The 19,105-nt window shown below is 42.6% G+C and overlaps 1 protein-coding gene across 1 annotated transcript; it reads right to left on the bottom strand.

The window, feature by feature from the left end:
* Positions 1-4,076: 4,076 nt before the first annotated feature.
* On the bottom strand, positions 4,077-16,593 carry ZNF746 (zinc finger protein 746). Its single transcript, XM_052000619.1, has 7 exons — positions 16,456-16,593; positions 13,374-13,673; positions 13,109-13,235; positions 10,611-10,724; positions 7,488-7,673; positions 6,707-6,832; positions 4,077-5,468 (listed from the first exon to the last, which is right to left on the bottom strand). The coding sequence occupies exons 1-7, from the start codon at positions 16,477-16,479 to the stop codon at positions 4,408-4,410; spliced, it is 1,938 nt and encodes a 645-aa protein (XP_051856579.1). The 5' UTR covers positions 16,480-16,593; the 3' UTR covers positions 4,077-4,407.
* Between the last annotated feature and the right edge of the window lie 2,512 nt (positions 16,594-19,105).

Here is a 19,105-nt window from a genome sequence, read left to right as displayed (position 1 = left end):
TCTTATTTTTTCTACTTGTATTTCCAGTACACAGTATCTTGCACTAAGCAAGTGCTTGGTACTTTTTTCACTTATCCACTCATACAGATAGGCCTAATTGTGAAAGCCATGCCAATGGAAGAAAAACTCTGAAAGATCCTACCAGGCTAGAAAGGCTTTCTTTACGAGTTCATGGCCAGATTCTCTCATTCAAGAACCGGCCTAAGTTTGGAGAAGCTTTTCACCAGCTTGACCACAGCTAGATCCATTATTTTGGCCACAGTGACTCATTCTAAGGTTAACAAAAAACAAATTAAAGGGATATTTCTATAGGCATAGTAGGATAGAAAAAAAAAAAAAAAAGATTGTCTATGAAACTTCAGGTCTCTATTATGTTGTTTTTCAGTCATATTCATTCATGTCTAACTCTTCATGACCCTACTTTCCTTGGCAAAGATACTGGAATGGTTTGCCTCTGCCAGCCCATTTATTTTACAGATGAGGAAATTGAGCCAAACGGTGAAATGACTTGCCCAGGGTTTCCCAGCTAGGAAATATCTGAGGCCAGAAGTGAACGCAGGAAGATGATTCTACCTGACTCCAGGCCTGGTGCTCTAGGTACTGAGCTGCTGAGCTGCCCCCACTGTTTCTATTATGTACAATCTTACTTTTCTTAAGCATATAAATTCAACCTGTAGCTTTCAAAGTTGATCTTGCTAGTCTGTAGTCTTTATGGCCTTCCTTCTGTTTTCTTCTCTGTATGATAAAAAGTTTTGATCACCTTCTTTCCTTTTTGCTATTCTAGTCCTATCCTTCCTTGTCCTCCCACCATAATCGCCTCATTGGGAAAAAGGAAAACAAAACTCAGAACAAGTATGGAGTCAAGAAAACCCCAGATTTCTATCTTGGTCTCCATGGCAACCCTTGCACCCTACTACAACACAAAAAGGCAACTGGGCCAGACCACATTACCTTGATGTAACATTCATGCTGATGAGGGCTTGGCTTTTTCAACTACCTATGTGTCTTATCTGCCTCAGGGCAAGTACATAAACCAATTTGCAGCTTTCATGTAGGGCTGGCTAAGACAGCTTTGACTGCACTTTCTCAGGACACAAGAGCTAGTTCAACCTTAAATGAAACAAAGTTTATGTGACTTCCAAGTTCATATTGCTTGTTAGAGATGGGATTAGAACTCAGGGCTCCTGACTTTCCATCCAGTACTCTTTCCATGCTGCCATATGGCTTATGTTAAGATGAGCAGGAAATAGGTCTTGTTTTCATTTCTTTCTCTGGCTAGGATAGTACATCTTCTGTGGATATCCCTAAGAGTGAATATCACTCATTCTGGAAGACAGAGATAGAAAGAGTGGCAGCTAAAGATCAGATTTCTGTCCAAAGAAGAAATATACAGGCTCAAAAATTCAGGAGACAAAAATGTTTCCTCCAAAACTGCTGAATTTTTAAAAGGGTGGGGAAGAGGCAGGATGAGAAGGGAGGTGGATATTTCACTTTTCCTTTTTCTCTTCTAGGTTTTCCAAAATGTAAACAAATCAAACATGACTATTTCAGGAGCTAATCAACTTAAACACAAATCTATTTTCACCTCCTCAAATTAACAAAAAGCATTTGAATGAGTGGAAAATGTCTTCTAACAAGGTATCTGATTCCTCTGCATATGTGATGTAAAACTATCTTAGTGTCCTTGAAAGATCAATGAGACAAAGCTACTTAACTATCCTATGATGATTGAACTAAGCAAGGCATAAAACAGAAAGGCATATTGCCAAAAAAGGGTCTGTCACTTATAGAAAAACATCTAGGCTATAGACTTGAGGGCTTCCAGTTGCTCCTATTCACAAATGACATTGTGATGACTGCATTGGTCCCAGAGCTTTCAAATTAGATCCATAAGCACCCAAGAGTTCATCTTAACCATTCACTTAGGGGAAAAAACAAGTGGATGAGGAATACCTAGTGTCCAGACTAGAACATGCATTTGGATGGAAAACCCAGAGCCAGACTCTATAGATGAATGAGATGGGCCCAAAATTTAAGGGAAAGAGCATAGGATTTCATTTGGGAAATTTCATAACTTTTTAAATTACCCTAGACTCTCTCCCCATTTGGAGGGAAGGTTAGATCTATTAAGACTCTTGCTATTTCTTCTTCCAATGACCCTATTTGACTGCATCACGGAATACCATTGAGGTTCCGAAGAACAAGATTTGTGTGTTTTGCTCCCCCAACACACACACACATATACTTTCCCCAGAGCAAAAGAATTGCAAGGTAGACAGATTTATAAAGAATTCTGCACCATCAAAAAACGAGATGAATAGGGGGAAAAAAGACAGGTTATATAGGGAGAACAAAGAGTTAACAGAGGGATAGTTTGGATATCTGAGATTTATCTTATTTCAAGAGATCCATAGGCCCTTTGCATACTGGTTAAATTGTCTGTAGAGGATGTATAGGATATAGACAGAATGAAGGATTTTCATTAGAAGTAACACCCACACCAGTGAGATAACACTATCAAAAGATTACAATTAAACAAGGCACCTTCAGGTATGTAAAGGGTATTAAAAAACAACTAAATTTTGATTTTCCCCAAAAATTTGCTCTAACATAAACTAAAAATCAGCAGTTATTATTCCCCAGGGTGGGAAAACAGGCTGTCTGATCCCAGGGACACATTTAGAAACATCAGGTCTACCATTATATTACCATATAAGTTAAAATGAATAATGGTTAAAGTGAAATTTCATCTGGGACTTAAGTTTTAATTTTTATTAAAAATAAATAATCTCTGCTTTTTTCCCTCCCTTAATAATGCCAATCTCATATGTATGAGGAAATATATAGATATAAGCCTTTTTCTTTATCAGTTTTCTCTCCATAAAACTTGTCCTGTTCCTTCCCTCAAAGAGGGAAGAAACATCCATAGTGATAATCTTATGAAGTTCTTCCCACTTGGGACAATGAAATCTGGAGGTTGACCAGTAGTTTTTTTCCAAGGCAATTGGTTAAATCAAAATCAGTTAATAGGTTATGGTAATACAGAAAGAATCTTAAGACTAGGGTTCTAGCTGTGCAACTACTTACTTTGAGTAAGTCCCATCCTTTCTGGGGATGCTTTCTTGTTTAGGTCATATTACCTAACCCACCTTACAGACTTAATGTGAGGGATAACAAAACATTCCACAAATGCATGATAGGCTAAACAAAAAATTGACAGCTTCTCTCGCTCCTTGTCATGATCAATTTTAGGTGACTACTATTTGTCATCTTACATTTGCTATTTTTTTTTTCATATTTGCCATGTTTGCTGGTTCATAAGGGAAAGCCCTAGACCTGGGCAGGAGAATTGACTTTTTCTAACTCTACCGCCAACTAGTGAGCTGTGAGAATTAGAGGCAAGATCCCTCAGTGCAAGCTCATCTCTTCTTCTATAAAACAGAGAATTTGAATTAAATGCTCTCTCTCTATGGTTTCTTCCATCTCGAATTTTCCATGATTCTTTTCTAAAAGGAGCCCAATGGTAACCCTATGCTAGGGCCCCCATTTTCACCAGATTTACTTTAAAAGGCATGAATGTGAATTTGGCTGATATTTCCTAGGTGATGGAGACCCTCTCACTGCCTCCACACTCCCCACTATCTTAAAAAGCCACATGTACCCAACAGCCTTCATTCTATCATGAGGGTACCTTATAAATGACACTCAAAACCCTGAACTCATTGCTATCAAGGGATCTGTCTATCCAGTCCTCAAGGTCAAAGCTATCAATAGCTTAGAGCTGCAAACCTGCAATCCTGACAACTAATTAAAACCTTTCTGACAATGGATAAGTCCGTTTCAGGGATGGATCACATCCTTTTTGCCCTTTCTCTCTAGCTGATATAGTGTTTTAAGTACATTCACTTTCACATTTGATATGGATAGGAGACCCCAATTTCAAAAGTGAAAATGTTTTTCTATCTTGTCAAATCGCAGGTAACTGGAACTGGAAAAACCCACTTTAGTGATGAGGAAACTGATACCTGGGGGAAGAAAAGTGACTTGCCCGAGGTTGCAAAAAGGTAAGTCATTGCTGTTGTTATTTTCCTGGATTTTTATTTAGGGATAAAAAATTAAAGTTTCATATTAAATTATTAAAAATTCTACAGTGCGAATGCACAATCTAAGAATTCTATTTTGTTTGCAAGTGGAATTTTTATTGACAGCTTCTCTCGCTCCTCGTCATGATCAATTTTAGGTGACTACTATTTGTCATCTTACATTTGCTATTTTTTTTTTCATATTTGCCATGTTTGCTGTCTCCATTCTCCTAATATCCTGGTATCTGGAAATTTTATTTTTCAATTTGTGAACTGGCAGCAGCATCAGGGGTAGGGAGCTGCCCAGTTCCTGATCTGCCCAAACTCACAGACTGTTGCCATCTGTAGGTCCTAGGGCATTCAGACCATAAGTCCAGTCACTCGCCAGTTCCGTTGGGGTCAATGGTCCTTTGGAGCCAAGACTCTTAAAAGGATCTGGGAGACTGCTGGTGGCTGGTGGGAGGGGTGGTCCAAGGGCCGCCCCCTTAGGCCCTGCTGTGTGGTTACGCTGGTGTTTGCGGAGGTGGTCCTTACGAATGAAGCTTTTGCCACAGGCCGAGCAAGTGAAGGGCCGCACTCCCGTGTGGGTGCGATAATGGTCGATGAGCTTGGAGCGCTCCGTGAAGCGCTTCTCACACTGGGTGCAGGGGAATGGCCGCTCACCTGTGTGCAGCATCCGGTGCCGGATGAGATGGGCCGGCCGGGTGAAGCACCGTCCACATTCCCCACACCGCAAGGCATTGCCGTCTCGGGCTGCTGAGTCCTGGCCCGACCTGGCGCATCCCCGCTGGTGGGTGCTCTGGTGAATGGTCAGGCTGATCTGCAGCTGGAAACTCTTCCCACACGTGCTGCAGGTGAAGGGCCTTCCCCCAGGGGGCGCCGGCGGATGCTTTTTAAGACCCAACTTGTGGCCAAACCCCTTTGTCCGGCCTGGGTACTTGCAGGATTCACTGTAGGGTCTTGGGCTCTGGCTGGGATTCAGAGCGCCTCCCCCGTGATCAGGAGCGGAATAAGTCAACCCTTCAGGACCAGTCCTGGGAGGAAGATTCATGGGAGGCTTGTACCTTAAATTCCATCCCCACCTGACCCCACCGAAGAGCCAATCTCCAGGCAGGGTCTCTTCCGGGGCCATAATCGGGTTGAGCTCACTGAGATCTCTTTCTGGCCGGGTGGGTTCCCTTAGCCCCAGCAGGGTTTCCTGGGAAGGAAAGGGGTTACCCTGATTCTCCCAGGCTGTATCTTGGACAGTATTGGGGAAGAGCCTAGAGACTTGGCCTGGTTCAAATAGACCCCCATGGGCCTCCAGGTGGGCAGGGTGGACTGGGGCTGCTGCAGCAGCGACTTCCTCCTCTTGGACCTCCGTTTTAATCACGATTTTCACATCCGCTGAAAGACAGAAAGAGTCTAGATGTCACTGACTTCATTAACTAAACTTGGAAAAGATGTGAGAATCAGAAATATGGGAATCTGAGGACTTAGATGTCAAGAATGAGCTTTTGTATAGATGTAAAGTAACCCCCCAAAAAATTATAGCTATAATTCTGAAGTAACTCATTTCCAAACATTAACTAAATGCTCATAGACCTAAAAATAGCCACTACTGAAACATGCAGATTTTTAGAGCCCATTTTGTGACCAAAGACAAAAATATGGGACTTTCCTATAGGTAGAAGGATGTGTGTTTCCAGATTTTTTATCAGGCTAATGTCCACAGCAGGAAAAAGAATCAGTCTATTAATCTGGATTCCATTTATACTGTTAATAATTCAAATGGTTTGTTTCAAGTAAGACATTCTGACTTAATGAAGAATATTAGTAGTCGCCACAATAAAGTGAAGAATGTGTTTGAGTTTCTCTAAGCAGTTTTCAATTTCATCTTCTGCATTGCAGGACGGCGTGGGAATGCCTGATGGAATAAACAGAGGAACTTCAGTCCCCCAGGAGATGTGAATTTGAATACTCTATCTGAATATAGTCAGGAAGACCTGGGCAGTCTGGAGATTTCTAAGTGTCCCCAGACAAGTCTTTCTAGGATTAACAGCTGCTGATTTGTACTGTTAGGTTTCCTCATTAGAAGTTCTTTATGCCAATGAAATCACAGATCTGGTATGTGTGCCCTTTCTCTTTCCCCAGTCCCCGAAAAGGATTTCACATGAGAAATGTTTTAAATTCATTACATTTCAACAAGAAACTAGGCTTGGCTGGGTAGTACAATGGATAGAGTCAGGAATAGGCCTGGAGTCAGGAAGCTGAACTCAAATCCAGTGTCAAGACACTAGTTATGTGACCCTTGCATGTTACTTAACTTATTTGCCACATTTATATGGAGCTAATAATAGCATTTATTTCTCCCAGTACTGTTGTGAAGATCAAATGAGAAAAAAAATTGTAAAGTGCTTATCACAGAACCTGGCACATGGTAAGCCCATAGCTAATACTTATAAATATGTCTTAAATTTAGATAACACTTTTTAGCATATACTGGTATCTATTACTAGGGTGGAGGGTTTGTTTGTTTTTTTTTAATATTCTAGCTATGATTTGCTGATATTTCTAAATCCATTTTAAAGTTTATGAATGTTTTATAGGTATGACATTTCTTTTCTTCCAGCTCCCCATCCTACCTTCCGAAGAGGCCACGGTACTGAGTTTCAGGGTTCCATCTGAGCATGCTGATGAAGGGTGGTGGGGTGGCAGTTCTGCCTGCCATGAGTTGGTTGGGATGGCAGTGGAAAAACTAGGGTGCATACCTGTAGACAGGACAGACCAGAGTGCTTATTAGAGAAATTGAGGGGAAAGGAAGAGAAAGATGATTCCTAAGTTAGAGAAACTGAGGGGGAAGGAAGAAAAAGTTGATCCCTGGGTCAGAAAAACTGAGGGAGAAGGAAGAGAAAAGTGACCCCTGGGATAGAGGAACTGAAGGGAAAGGAAGAGAAAGGTGACCCCTGGGAAAGACCACAAGACCAGACTAGATCCTGCAGACACCTAAGGCTGGAGGTGTTTTGAATGGTCACAGTGGTTCTCTACTTCACCCTCCAACTCTAGTTCTCTTGTTCCTATTTCCAAAGCACCCAGGAACTTATGGATAGTACAAGTTTCATTCACAGAGCCCTCAAAAGTGAAGAGGGAACACTGGTCCAAGGGACACAAACAAGACAAAAATATCATATGAAGAGCCAGGATTATAAGTTAGTGATCATTAAATCATAGGAGTCAGAAGCTTCCAGAAATCATTTGCCTTCAGGCAGCTGAAGGTCTTAACAAGTAAAGCCAGATGGCTATTTATTCATTAGAAATAACTTGCCCCACCACTCGTATCCCAGCACCTTCCTCTGACTTCTGCTTCTAGTAAGTAAGTAGCCTTGCCCCCTTGGGTCCTCCTTTGTCCCCTTTTTAAGGACTCACCAGGACTAACATCAGTAGAAAGTTCTGCTGCCCCAGAGTTCAGCTGACTTAGGGCCCATGATTCTTCTCCAGTGTCTGGCTGACTGGCCACCCATGCCTCTACCCCAGAAGCCTGTTGCCCCTGGAGTCCCAGTTCTCCTTCTTGCTTGATTTGAAGTAAAAGGTCAGGAGCAGGAACAGGGGATCCTGCATGAGAGAAACAGACAGCACATTTATACATTCTGGGGTTGGGAAGAAAAACAAAACACTTCTCCTCAGTTTCCTCATCTGTCAAATGGGAATAATAACTTTTACCCTCACCTACCTCACAGAATTGTTATAAAGGCTACACAATGAGATAACGGATGTGGAAGGACTCTGAAAATGATAGCTATATGGTGCTATTATGATGTAAGAACCTTGACTGTCATCCCTCCCCCACCCCCACCCCCCACTCTCACCAAGGCTCTGAGTTCTAGTTCGGACTGTGCTGTTGCCTTGCTTGGCAACTTCAAAATAGTCTTCAATGACTTGTCTAGTCAAGTCCTCAACTACAGTGGGAATACTGAATTAACACCAGATATAGGTGTCAAGAAGATGGCTACTTAAGTTAGGAAGACAAGATTTAAGTATTATAAAACAGGGTAAACTGTTCCACTTTTGTTTTGTTAAGACTCTTAAGAAATGTTCACTGAAATTAATTAAACATAGACCCATAAATGATTAAGTACAGGTCTAAGTGATTCGGATTTTCAGTGCCACAAGAGCTGAGGTACTCTAAGAGGCATGAAGAGCAGACAGGAAAGACTTCATGAACTTAAGTCTTTTTTTTTTTTTAATAGCTTTTTATTTACAGAACATATGCATGGGTAATTTTTCAACAATGACCCTTGCAAAACCTTCTGTTCCCTTTCCCCCTCCTTTCCTCCACCCCCTTCCCTAAATGGCAGATAGATCAATGCATGTTAAATATGGTAAAGTATATGTTAAATACAATATATGTATACATATCTATACAGTTATCTTGCTGCTCAAGAAAGATCAGATCTAGAAAGAAGGTAAAAAAATCTGAGAAGGAAAACAAAAATGCAAGCAAACAATAACAGAAAGAGTGGAAATGCTATGTTGTGGTCCACACTCATTTCCCATAGTTCTCTCTCTGGATGTAGCTGATTCTCTTCATTACTGAATAATTGGAACTGGTTTGGATCCTCTCACTGTTGAAGAGAGCCACTCATGAACTTAAGTCTTGAGCTAGTCCTTAAATAATACTGAAGGAGCAGGGGCAACTAAATGTTGACATGGATAAAGTACTGCCCTAAAGTCAAGAGGATCTGAGTTCAAATTTGACCTCAGACACTTAACACTAGCTGTATAAACCTAGGCAAGTCACCTTATCCTAATCATTTCACCAAAAAAGGAAAGATGAAATTGAGACAGGTGGATAAGAAAAAGAAAAACATTGTAGGGTTGTGATTTGCCCAAGAATCGCTTTCCAAAAGGGTGAGAAAGAAATCCAGTTCTCAAAGAAACCAGTTTTCACCTAGCCAGGGGGCACAATCAGCTTGCTCCTTGATTTAATAACTTGAAAGCAATGACATGAGAAGGCAGATCACTCCTACAATATGTAATCACATCTCTGGACAAATAACAAAATACACCTTGAAGGTGCTCAGTTCCACCTTGAAACAACATGGACAGCCAATTGTGTTTTCAAATGGGAATATTTTGTTATTTTTTTGGTGCATTTCAATGACATTTTGATCCATGAGAAAACTGTGAAAGACGCAAAAATTTTGTAGGCTGTCCTCCTTTACTGTTTCTCATCTATGACTTTCTGATTCACTCCTTCCAATCCCATTCCTGAAGGCCTCAATGTCTCATACTAGAGAGCAACCACTTAAAAGGTAAGTTTATGATGATTTATGATGAGAGGAACCTAAGAGTATTTACATTTCCAAAGAAGGCTCTGCAAGACTTAAAAACCTTCAGAACCCAAAGAAATGGCTCTTTAATGGTGAAATTTCATGGGAAAGGCAATGGGAGAAATAATGGGCCCTATGTTGAGATTAGGGAGGTAAATAACAAGGAAGTCCTAAAGTTCACAGAAGACTCCTCCTCTGATAGAAGAGTCTTTAGCTTCTCTAATCCCTCATCAAATGGAGGTGTCTGGCTCTTTGAAGGCTATGCCAGCCAGCAAGTATAAGTTCTTTCAAGTCCTACCTAGCTGGCAAGGCTTCAAGCATGGGCCCCAGACTGGACTCAGTATTCGTCACCTAAGGAATAGTGTACCTAAATTGGGAAAGGCTCATCACCAGGCTGTGACCACAGAGTGAGGAAGGAGTTAGTCACAGGAACTCAAAAATGCCATCTGACTAAGTCATAACAGGGTTAGCATCAATGTCAATAAGGAGAGCACCCACACTGAAAAAAAAATCAGATGGTTAGGAATTGATGTTTCTATCCTAAGCCTGGGCATCCTTCATGGCTCTCTTCAACAATGAGATGATTCAGGCCAGTTCCAATGATCTTATGACAAAGAGAGCCATCTACACCCAGAGAGAGGACTGTGGGAACTGAGTGAGGACCACAATATTGTGTTTTTACTCCTCTTGTTCTTGTTTGCTTGCATTTTATTTTGCTTCTCTTTTTTTCTTGTGCGGCATGATAATTGTATAAATATGTATACATATATTGGATTTAACATATTTTTTATCATGTTTAACATATATTAAACTACTTGTCATCTAAGAAAGGGTATGGAAAAGGGGGGGGGGAGGCGTGTGGTAATTGGAACACAGGGTTTTGCAAGGACTAATGTTGAAGAATTGTCCATGCATATGTTTTGAAAAATAAAAAGTTTTAATTAAAAAAAAAAAAAAAAGACTGGGTGTCCTTGCTTTAACTACATTCCCAAGCTCTTCTCATAATAACTCAAAATATGTTTTGCAAGGGTGAATGTTAAAAATTATCCATGCATGTTTTGAAAATAAAAAGCTTTAATTAAAAAAATAATAACTCAAATATAAAAGGAAAACTCCTTATAGCTGACTTTCAAGTTCAACATTTTCTTCAGAAAGCAGTTTTCCTCCTATCATCTCCCTTAATTTTCCCATTTCCTCTGCTTTCTCCCCATTTCCTCACCTGGGTTTGGGTCTGTATGGATGTCTGGATTCTTGGGACCTGCACGTCTCCAGCCACATGGTTCCTTCCCTTGTTCAATCCGAGAGAGAACCTCAGGTTTGGAAATGGCATAGTCTGACAAAGGAGAGACAAGTTAGCCACTGTCAAAGACTGGCAACAAGGCAGCTGGAAGTGAATCAAGACAGACTCATTCCTAGAGAGGACAGTTTCTCTGTCTCTTCAGGCAACAGTGGGTACCACTTATCCCTACCTAGATATTGTATATTAAAGATGATTATTGCATGGTGAAACTCTGTTAGGAAATAGACTGTTGCCTTCAGACATTTTGTGACTAATGAGAATCATGAAATAGGGAGAGGAAGGTAGAGGAAAGGAATACTACTTTATCAGGTCACAGGAATGAGCAGAGTAGAATAATACTAATTGGTAACAAGTGAAGAGTCTAATGACTTGGCCCAAGGTGTCAAAAGAAGAGAAATAAACAACTATGGGAGAGATAAGATATTTTTCTCAAGGACATTCGGCTCACCCCTCCATATAACTCTAAGCATAATACTGAAAAGACCATATAATATTACCAATGCTAAAAAGAATCCTCAAACTTTAAGAATATAGATAGCTTGAGTCCTCTCTACCCAAGTGGTATTTTGGGGACAAAAGCATTAAATCCATGGGCCAATGAGTTCCTGAGAAACAGAAACAGAAAGACTGGAATAATCACTACTCATTATTCTAATCAATTCATATACTGAGGTGTTTACACAGAGGAGGGGTCAGTTGCCATCAAGTGTTACTGGACAGTTTAACTATTAAGCTGACCTTCAAATTGAAGCCACATATATTGGCTGATATGCAAAACTTGATCATAACATAAGTACCCATACCCAGAGCAGGGGTCAATAAGCTGTCTGGACTTGTAGCTTCCTTTGAGGAAGAGGATGACTAAACTTTATCCACAGGCTTGGCAGAGAAGGCTGTGGTAATGGCCAGCAACTCTTAACCAAATAACATGAGCAAAGGAAATTTCAGGACCAGGGCCAGCAGAGAAACCAATTCCACCAGACAAATCAAACCTACTCCATTAAAAATATTTAAGATCAATGCAAGATCCATTCATGGGAATCAGACCTCCTTCTGGGCCCTGAAGAAGAGGTATACGATTTGGATTGATGGAGGAGAGAATGTGTGGTATTCCCAGGAGTCACTTCCCACTTTTTTGTCTTTCATTTCAGTGTTCTTTGAGCAGTTGTTTACTACAAAATCACTTCAATGATATAGTGTTACAGTCCACTTTACATGAAGAAACCTTATATCAATAAATCTTACACAAAAAACACTGATAAGGTCTCTGACCTCATTTAAAGCAATGTCACAGAAACTCCTCAGGGTCTTTACCTGGTGGCAATTTCCTTTTCCAGTCTCTCTCTTACTAGCCATTAATCAAACTCTGGTTTAAGCTGGTCTTCTTACTCTCTCCCAATATATTACACACACTACATCATTTTGCCCACGGCCTGACATGTTCTGTTCCTTTGTAAAGGACAAAACCCTGAGACAAATCTTCTTCACTCTTCAAGGCCCAGATCAAGCCTGACCTCCTTTCTGAAGTCTTCTCTGGGCACTCTGAAATCCCATAGCTCTGCCTATATTGTTTGCTTGGGAATTTAATCACAACTCCTCTCGCTCTTCAGCTCTTCACATGCTTATGATACTAGCTATATGATCTTGGGCAGCTCCTTTGAACTTTCTGGGTCTCAACTAGTTTGTCTATAAAACAAGGGAATAAAAATAGATGATTTGTAAGGTCTCTTCAAGACCTAAGAATTCATGAATTGAAAATACTACCCAAACAAGCATCACTCCAGCTCACCCTGTCTATGCTATCTCTAACAAATGGTCATCTAGCTTTTGCTTGATAACAAAGTAATGGGAAACGTGCTACCTTCTGAGTTCTATTTTGTTTGGGCCAGCCTAATTGGTAGGAATCATTTCACCAAACAGGTTTTTATATAAGCTACCTGTCAGTAAAGACAAATTTTTATTTAACCTTGAATATCTTGAATAGCTTTGAATATCACAGGGCACAAAATCTTACATTAGATTGACACTTTCTTAATGTATTAGTTGAACCCAATGCTCATAAAAAGGCCAGACATTAGGACAGGTGGCTACAGGCGAATCAGGCTCTGTCCTTCAAACCAATTACTTCACCTATCCTGATCAATAGGAGAGTGCTCAGGCTTTCTGGTAAGATTGAAGTGCTAGGCTACAAATAGGCTGGAATGGGATTTTTGACTTTAGCTGATTCAGCACCATCTCAGCTAAGAGGTCAGCCAGCATCATAACTACACCAGGCCAAAAGAGAAAAAGAAGGCTCCTGACTTCATGATCAACTTCTTTGATTATCTATGTAGAATCTTCATTGGAGGAAAGCAGGACTAAGAAGTTTTGAGATCACAGATAACTGCTAATAGGAAAAAAAAAGTCTAACATCTTACCCAGGGAGACCAGTGTTTCATAGTTGCCCCTCATCACATGCTTATAAAGATCTTTTTGCCATTCATCCAACTTGCCCCACTCCTGTTCCGAGAAATACACAGCCACGTCATCAAATGTCAGGGGCACCTAAAACCACAAGGATCATATGTTTTCACACACACACACACACACATATATATATATACACATAAGCCTGGGAGGCCTCATCTGTTCTTTCTGTTCTGGTTGCCTGCCCACCCATCTCTTTAGACCCGGTATTATTACCTTGGGGACCTCCCCTTTACTGCTTGGGGGCAGCCGTAAGATCCAAAAATTTCTGTTTTTCAGTAGATTCTCCATGTTCTCCAGTCTCCTTTCCAGCAGTCTGTACTCCTGAAGCAGGGTGCCCAGCACAGCCCATTTGCTCTCCAGCTGGTTCCCAAACTCTACTGCCATTTTCTCATAGTCACATAGCTTCTTTTCAGCCGTGCCCGTCCGTCCCTCCAGCGTCAGTAAGCGGGCAGCCTGGGATTCAATCTTTCTTTCCATGGCCTGAATTGTTGCTGCCATTGTCCATGGAGAAATCTCCCAGAAATGATAAAAAAGACCAGTTTCACTCCTTCTGTTTACAGTATTCCCCAGCTGGATGCCCCAGAACTATAACTGTCATAAGCAAGGGGGAAGCAGAACTAGGGAGTGAAGTTGAAAATGAGGATGCAGGATTACTGTATCACAAACTGAAGTTGGGGGAAAAGGAGTAAACTACAGATTTGTCACAGGATCTCACAGTGCCCTACACATAGCAAGCATTCAATAAACGTTTGTTGAGATGATGACGATATAGCCAAAGAACAGCCTATTCATTCAACTAGTAAGGCACACACTGAACTTTCTAGGCATTTGTAGCTGTAGTAGTTAGTATCATCCACTGAAGAGCTTGTTAAGGAGATGAGACCTTGTACCCACTGGAAATGAGAAAATACTCCAAATTAACAACCCAAGATACCAAAAAGCAGTATCTTATGAGGTGCTAAAGAAATGTTGTAGATGATAAGTACTATGGGAATTCAGAGGAGAAGGAGATCAGACTTCACAGTGTTTCACAAAGTGGTGAGCTTGCTGTCACTATGGTTATTTAGTAGAAGTGGTGTGATCATCTGTCAGGAGCTACAGAAAAGATTCTGGCATTGGATAAAGTGACCTCTTATGGCTCTTTCAATTCTGAGATTCTCAGAGATAGGATCTGAGAGAGAATGGCTTTGAGGGAAGGATTTAAGGACCAGGATGGTTCCCAGGACAAAGCAAAGCTATGGACATCTTGATCTTTTTTGGATATCAGCCATTTACTGTTAGCACCCTGCTCCAATACAAATTCCTTATCCTGGTTCTGCATCTCCATTCTAAGTTCTCATCTCTGTTTTGAGCAGCCTCTTTCCTCTACTATGACTGCTTTCTCTCCTCCACTCTTATCCACATCCTAACCATTTTTCAAGGACCCAATTAAGATCTGCCTTATCTATGAAATTGCTGTTATTATTGTATTTTTTACTAAAGCCCTACTCTACTGTGTTACTTTGATGTGGAGGTGACCCTGGATTTCTGAAGGCCGTGCCAGCAGAACACAAGTGCTCTGGCAAATCCAAGCCAGAAGAGCTATGAGTAACAATCTCAAAAGTATATTCGTTGTCTGAGGACCAGGTTAAGTTGGTGTGAAAGACTCATCATTAATTAACTGAACAGTGACAACTTTTTAGTTACAACTATTCTTAAACTCATCTACTCAAAGCAGAAAGGTACCAATTATCATGTGATATAAATAATCATCTAACAAACGACATTTATATATTCATTATAATAATCCCATTAGGATTTATGAAACATTATTCTCGACTGATATTCACAACACTCCTACCAGAAGAATAGTATCTATTATTGACTATCCCCATTTTACTGAATCCCAGAGAGGTTGTGGTTCACAAAGTAAACCAAGTTCACAAAGTAAAAAGCAAAACCAGATTAGAACCTTAAAAACAAATTTAATGTTCTTTCTACTGTATCTCAAAGATAAAACAGGAAAGAGCTTTGGGGGAGCACTTGAATTTGAAATATGACTGTTTTAGACTACAAATGTTTTACTCCTAAGCATACTACTCCCCCCCAAGCCTTTCCCTGACTCATCCAGATAAGTGATCTCTATGAACACAGCATTTGTCTATGCCACTCAGTACTTACTCATTCTACTGCCTTGTGGCATCCTTTGTATTGTCTTATATTGATTTTAACTATTTTCTGGACCCTTGTCACACATCTCCCCTGCTATCTACAAGTTCCTTTAGGACAGCTTCTGCAGATCGAGGCTGGGCTCTAGACTAGATCTGAGCTGGGCAGACATGCAGTAGATGCTCAGAAAAAGCTGGCTGAACTGGATTTCACTCGTGTTTGTGAGTTATTTGTACAATAAAGTTTGATTTTCCATACTAAAATGGAACTTGTGGCTCTGGGTGACAGGAAACAGAGAAAGGAGGAAGTATGGGACGGAAGGCAGGAAGAAGGAATGGAAGGAAGGGAGGGAAAGGAAGGAAGGGGATAAAAACAAGAAAAGGAAAGAGCCTGGAGAAGATAATAGGGATGAAGATAGAAAGAGAAGTATGGGGGAGAGGGGGGAAGTAAAGAGGAACAGAGATGGAAAAAGAGAATGGATAAGGAAGTGAGGGGATGGAAAGAAAAGGATGGAGGAACGAGAAATGGAACAGGGAGGAGGATGGGGAGAGAAAGGAAAGGGTAAGAAAACCGAGGAGGGTGGGGAGGGAAAGTGAGGAGAGTGCAAAGTAGAAAAGGGAAAGTAAGAAGAGAGAAAGAAGATGGGGGAGAGGGGGATCAAGGGGGTGTGGAGGGGAGGGAGGATGGGAGAGGAGGAAGAAGATGGGAGGGGAAAAGAGGGAAACATGGTGGGAGGGAGGGGGGAAGAGGTGTGTACCGGGGAGGTCGGAGAGAATGAGCAACACGGCCCTCCCAAGCTCCCGGCAGCCCTCCTGCTCTGCGTCCCTCGGTCACTCGAGCAATCTCCGCTCTCTTACTCCAACACAAAGCTGGGGGAGCTCCCACACCTACCCCCACCCCGCCAAGCTCCCGGGGAAACCCAGGTCACGCGGCGCTGCCCGCTCTCCACTCAGAGCCCCCACCCCAGCCGGGGCCCCTACCCCAAACCTCACTGCCCCCTTCCCCCCACCCCCGCCCCAGCCCAGAGACACGCACACGGCGTCCCAGGCCCCGGTCGGTGCAGGGGGGCCCCGGAGCTGCCCGGGGCCCCCGAGTGCTTTCCTCCCCGTCCCCTCCCTGGCTGGGCCCGCGCGGGGGGATCTCTCACCGGAGCAGGAGCCGCCTCGGCCATTGCCCTTGGTCTCGTTCCCAGGCCCCGGGGAGGCTGCAGCGCGCGCGGGCGGGCGGGCGGACGGCGGGGAGGGCTCTGGAGCTGGCCCTTCCCCTCCTCCTCCCCTTCTTCCTCCTCCTCCCCCTCCTCCCCCTCTCCCTTCGAATGCTGGGCCCCTTCTCCACCCGCGCTCGCTGCGGCTGCGGCTTCGGGCCTAGGAGTAGGGGACCCACGCTCCTCCTCTTCCTCCTCTTCCTCCTCCTCTTCTTCCTCTTGCTCCTCTTCCTCCTCCTCCTCCTCCTCCTCCCGCTGCTGCTGTTACTGCTGCTGCTGCTGCTCTGCGGTCGCTCCAAAACAGCAGCCTGGGAGCCCGGTACCCCACGCCCGAGAGGCTTCCTGGAGGCAGCGCGGCCCGCACAGCGCCACCTGCACCGGAAGGGACGAACAGCAGCGGCCCGGCCAATGGACCGCCCAGCCCTGCCTGGCCCTACCCGGCCCGGCCCGGTCAGGCTCCGCCCAGCGCCCGGCCCGCCGCCTCCGGCAGGCCGCGAGGGCCGCATGCAAAACAGCTCGGCTGCCCCCCCCCCCTCGCGGGGCCCGCCAAGTTGGGGCTGGCCCCCGCGCTCTCGTCCAGCCGTGCTGCCTTTGCCCAGGCCGTGCTCGCAAGCGCCCGCCCGGCGCCTCTCGCGCTCGCACAACTATACTTCTTACTTTAAGACTATGCACTGTTTGATTTTCTCATCATTTTATTCCGGGCCTAAGGTTTAGGGAAGCTCCCTCATCTCCGCTGGCTTCCTGTAGGGATTAACAGAAGCTTTTGACTTGGTCTGTAAAAAGGCATTTTCTCCTGTCGGCTGGATCTCACTCCAGCTTCAACCCAGGGATACACAATATTACACGGTAGTATAATCGGGTGAAGAGCACGAGAAAGTTGTAAAACAATCCGTGTGTTCTCAGAGTAAAGAAAATGATCCCGACGTCTTGATCAAAGCATCCAGAAGGCGTTTATTAAGTGCCTGTGGCATACCAAACATTTTGCGAGTCGTTGGGCATGCGAAGACAAAAGTGAAATAGAAGCAGCTTATATTCTATTTTTAAAAATTAATTTCCCCTTTTACAAACCCCTCATTGAGGAAAATCTTTAAAATGAAAAAATAAAACTCCCTGGCTGAATCAGTCCTGCAAAAGAAATCCCACCTTGGCCCTATCCGAAAATAGGTCTCTTTCTGGATTTTAAGTTGATCACGTGTTGGAATTGTGGTTGACCAGGATTCTAAACTTTTTCAAAGTTGTTTTTCCGAAGACAGTTGAACAAATTGTCTTCCTAATTCTGTTCACTTCGATCTTGATCATTTTATAACGATCCTCCCAGTTTGCTCTGAAACTGTCTATTTCATTTCTTATGGCACAATAATCTTTCACCATTTGTATCGCCACAATTTGTTTTCTGCAGTAGGAGGATGCTGCCTTGGTTTCCTTTTTTTTTTTTTTTTTTTGCTATTCCAAAAAGGGCTGCTATCTATAAGTATTTTTATAAAGATAGGGTTTTTTTTTTTCCCCCTCCTTCTTTGATTTCTTTGGGATAAGGGAGGATAGGCCTGATAGTGGTATAGGTGGGTCAAATTACTTTCTAGGAATTTTGAGGGCTTACTTTCCAATTGCTTTCTGGAAAGGCTGGACCAATAAACAGCTTCCCTAACAGTGTATTAGTGTATCTGTTATTCTGCAGCCCCTCCAGCATTTGTCATTTTCCTCTTGTGAACTGAAATCTTAAAATTACTTTAATTTACATTTCTCTAATTACATTCTATTCAACCAAGTGCTTTGGGAGTTTGGGAGAAGGTGAGGTCAGGGAAGGCTTTGGAGGGAATGTGGCCTGTTTTATTCAGCTTGTTTCTGACTTCTCTTATCCAGCTGGACCAAGGAATTTTTAGAATAGACTTGATTTCTTCCACCTTCAAAAGACAAAGATTTGCTCTCATTAAAATATAGCTAGGGGAGCAGAAAAGGCACCCAGAAAGTGGATTGTGACAGAAGGATTTCTTTTCAAAGGACCCATCATTCCTAAAACAGCTTAAATATCCTGAGATTGGTCAGTGATTTCAGTTATTTACTGCCTCGCTTTTACTGATGATATTTTACTAGACATTGAAGAGAAATCAGATATCCTGAGGTCCTAGAAACATTAGAGAAATTTTTAAGTTAACACAAGGAAAAATTCTTTCCAAAATGAAATGGATTTCTTGGGTGGAGGTGTGCTGGCAACTGATAACAGTGAATTTATCATAGAAGATTTCAAATGGAAGCTGGATAACTCTGGAATGGTATGAGGAGCTTCCTGATTTGTGTAGGGATTTCACTCTCCTTTTCCTACCTCTGAGGTGTTTTCTAAATCCAACTTTCTTTGGTAACTCCAGCCCACATTGATCTCTCCCCTTCTGATGTCCTAAACTTCATCATTTACTTCCCTGCTCTTGAATTGTACCTTCATGACTCCTTTGTCTTCAACCAGACTCAGTTCTCAGAAGCAGGACTCTGCCAGCTGCTTCTCTTTTATCCATCCCCTCAACACCAGGCTCAGGGTTGGTCCCAGAAGTTGGTATATGAGGGGTAAAAAGTCCAACTTTTAAGTCTCTCATTAACTAGC

This window comes from Antechinus flavipes, chromosome 5 (genome assembly GCF_016432865.1).
Source record: "Antechinus flavipes isolate AdamAnt ecotype Samford, QLD, Australia chromosome 5, AdamAnt_v2, whole genome shotgun sequence".
Classification (NCBI taxonomy): Eukaryota; Metazoa; Chordata; class Mammalia; order Dasyuromorphia; family Dasyuridae; genus Antechinus; species Antechinus flavipes.
This window is presented reverse-complemented; position numbering and strand designations above follow the sequence as displayed.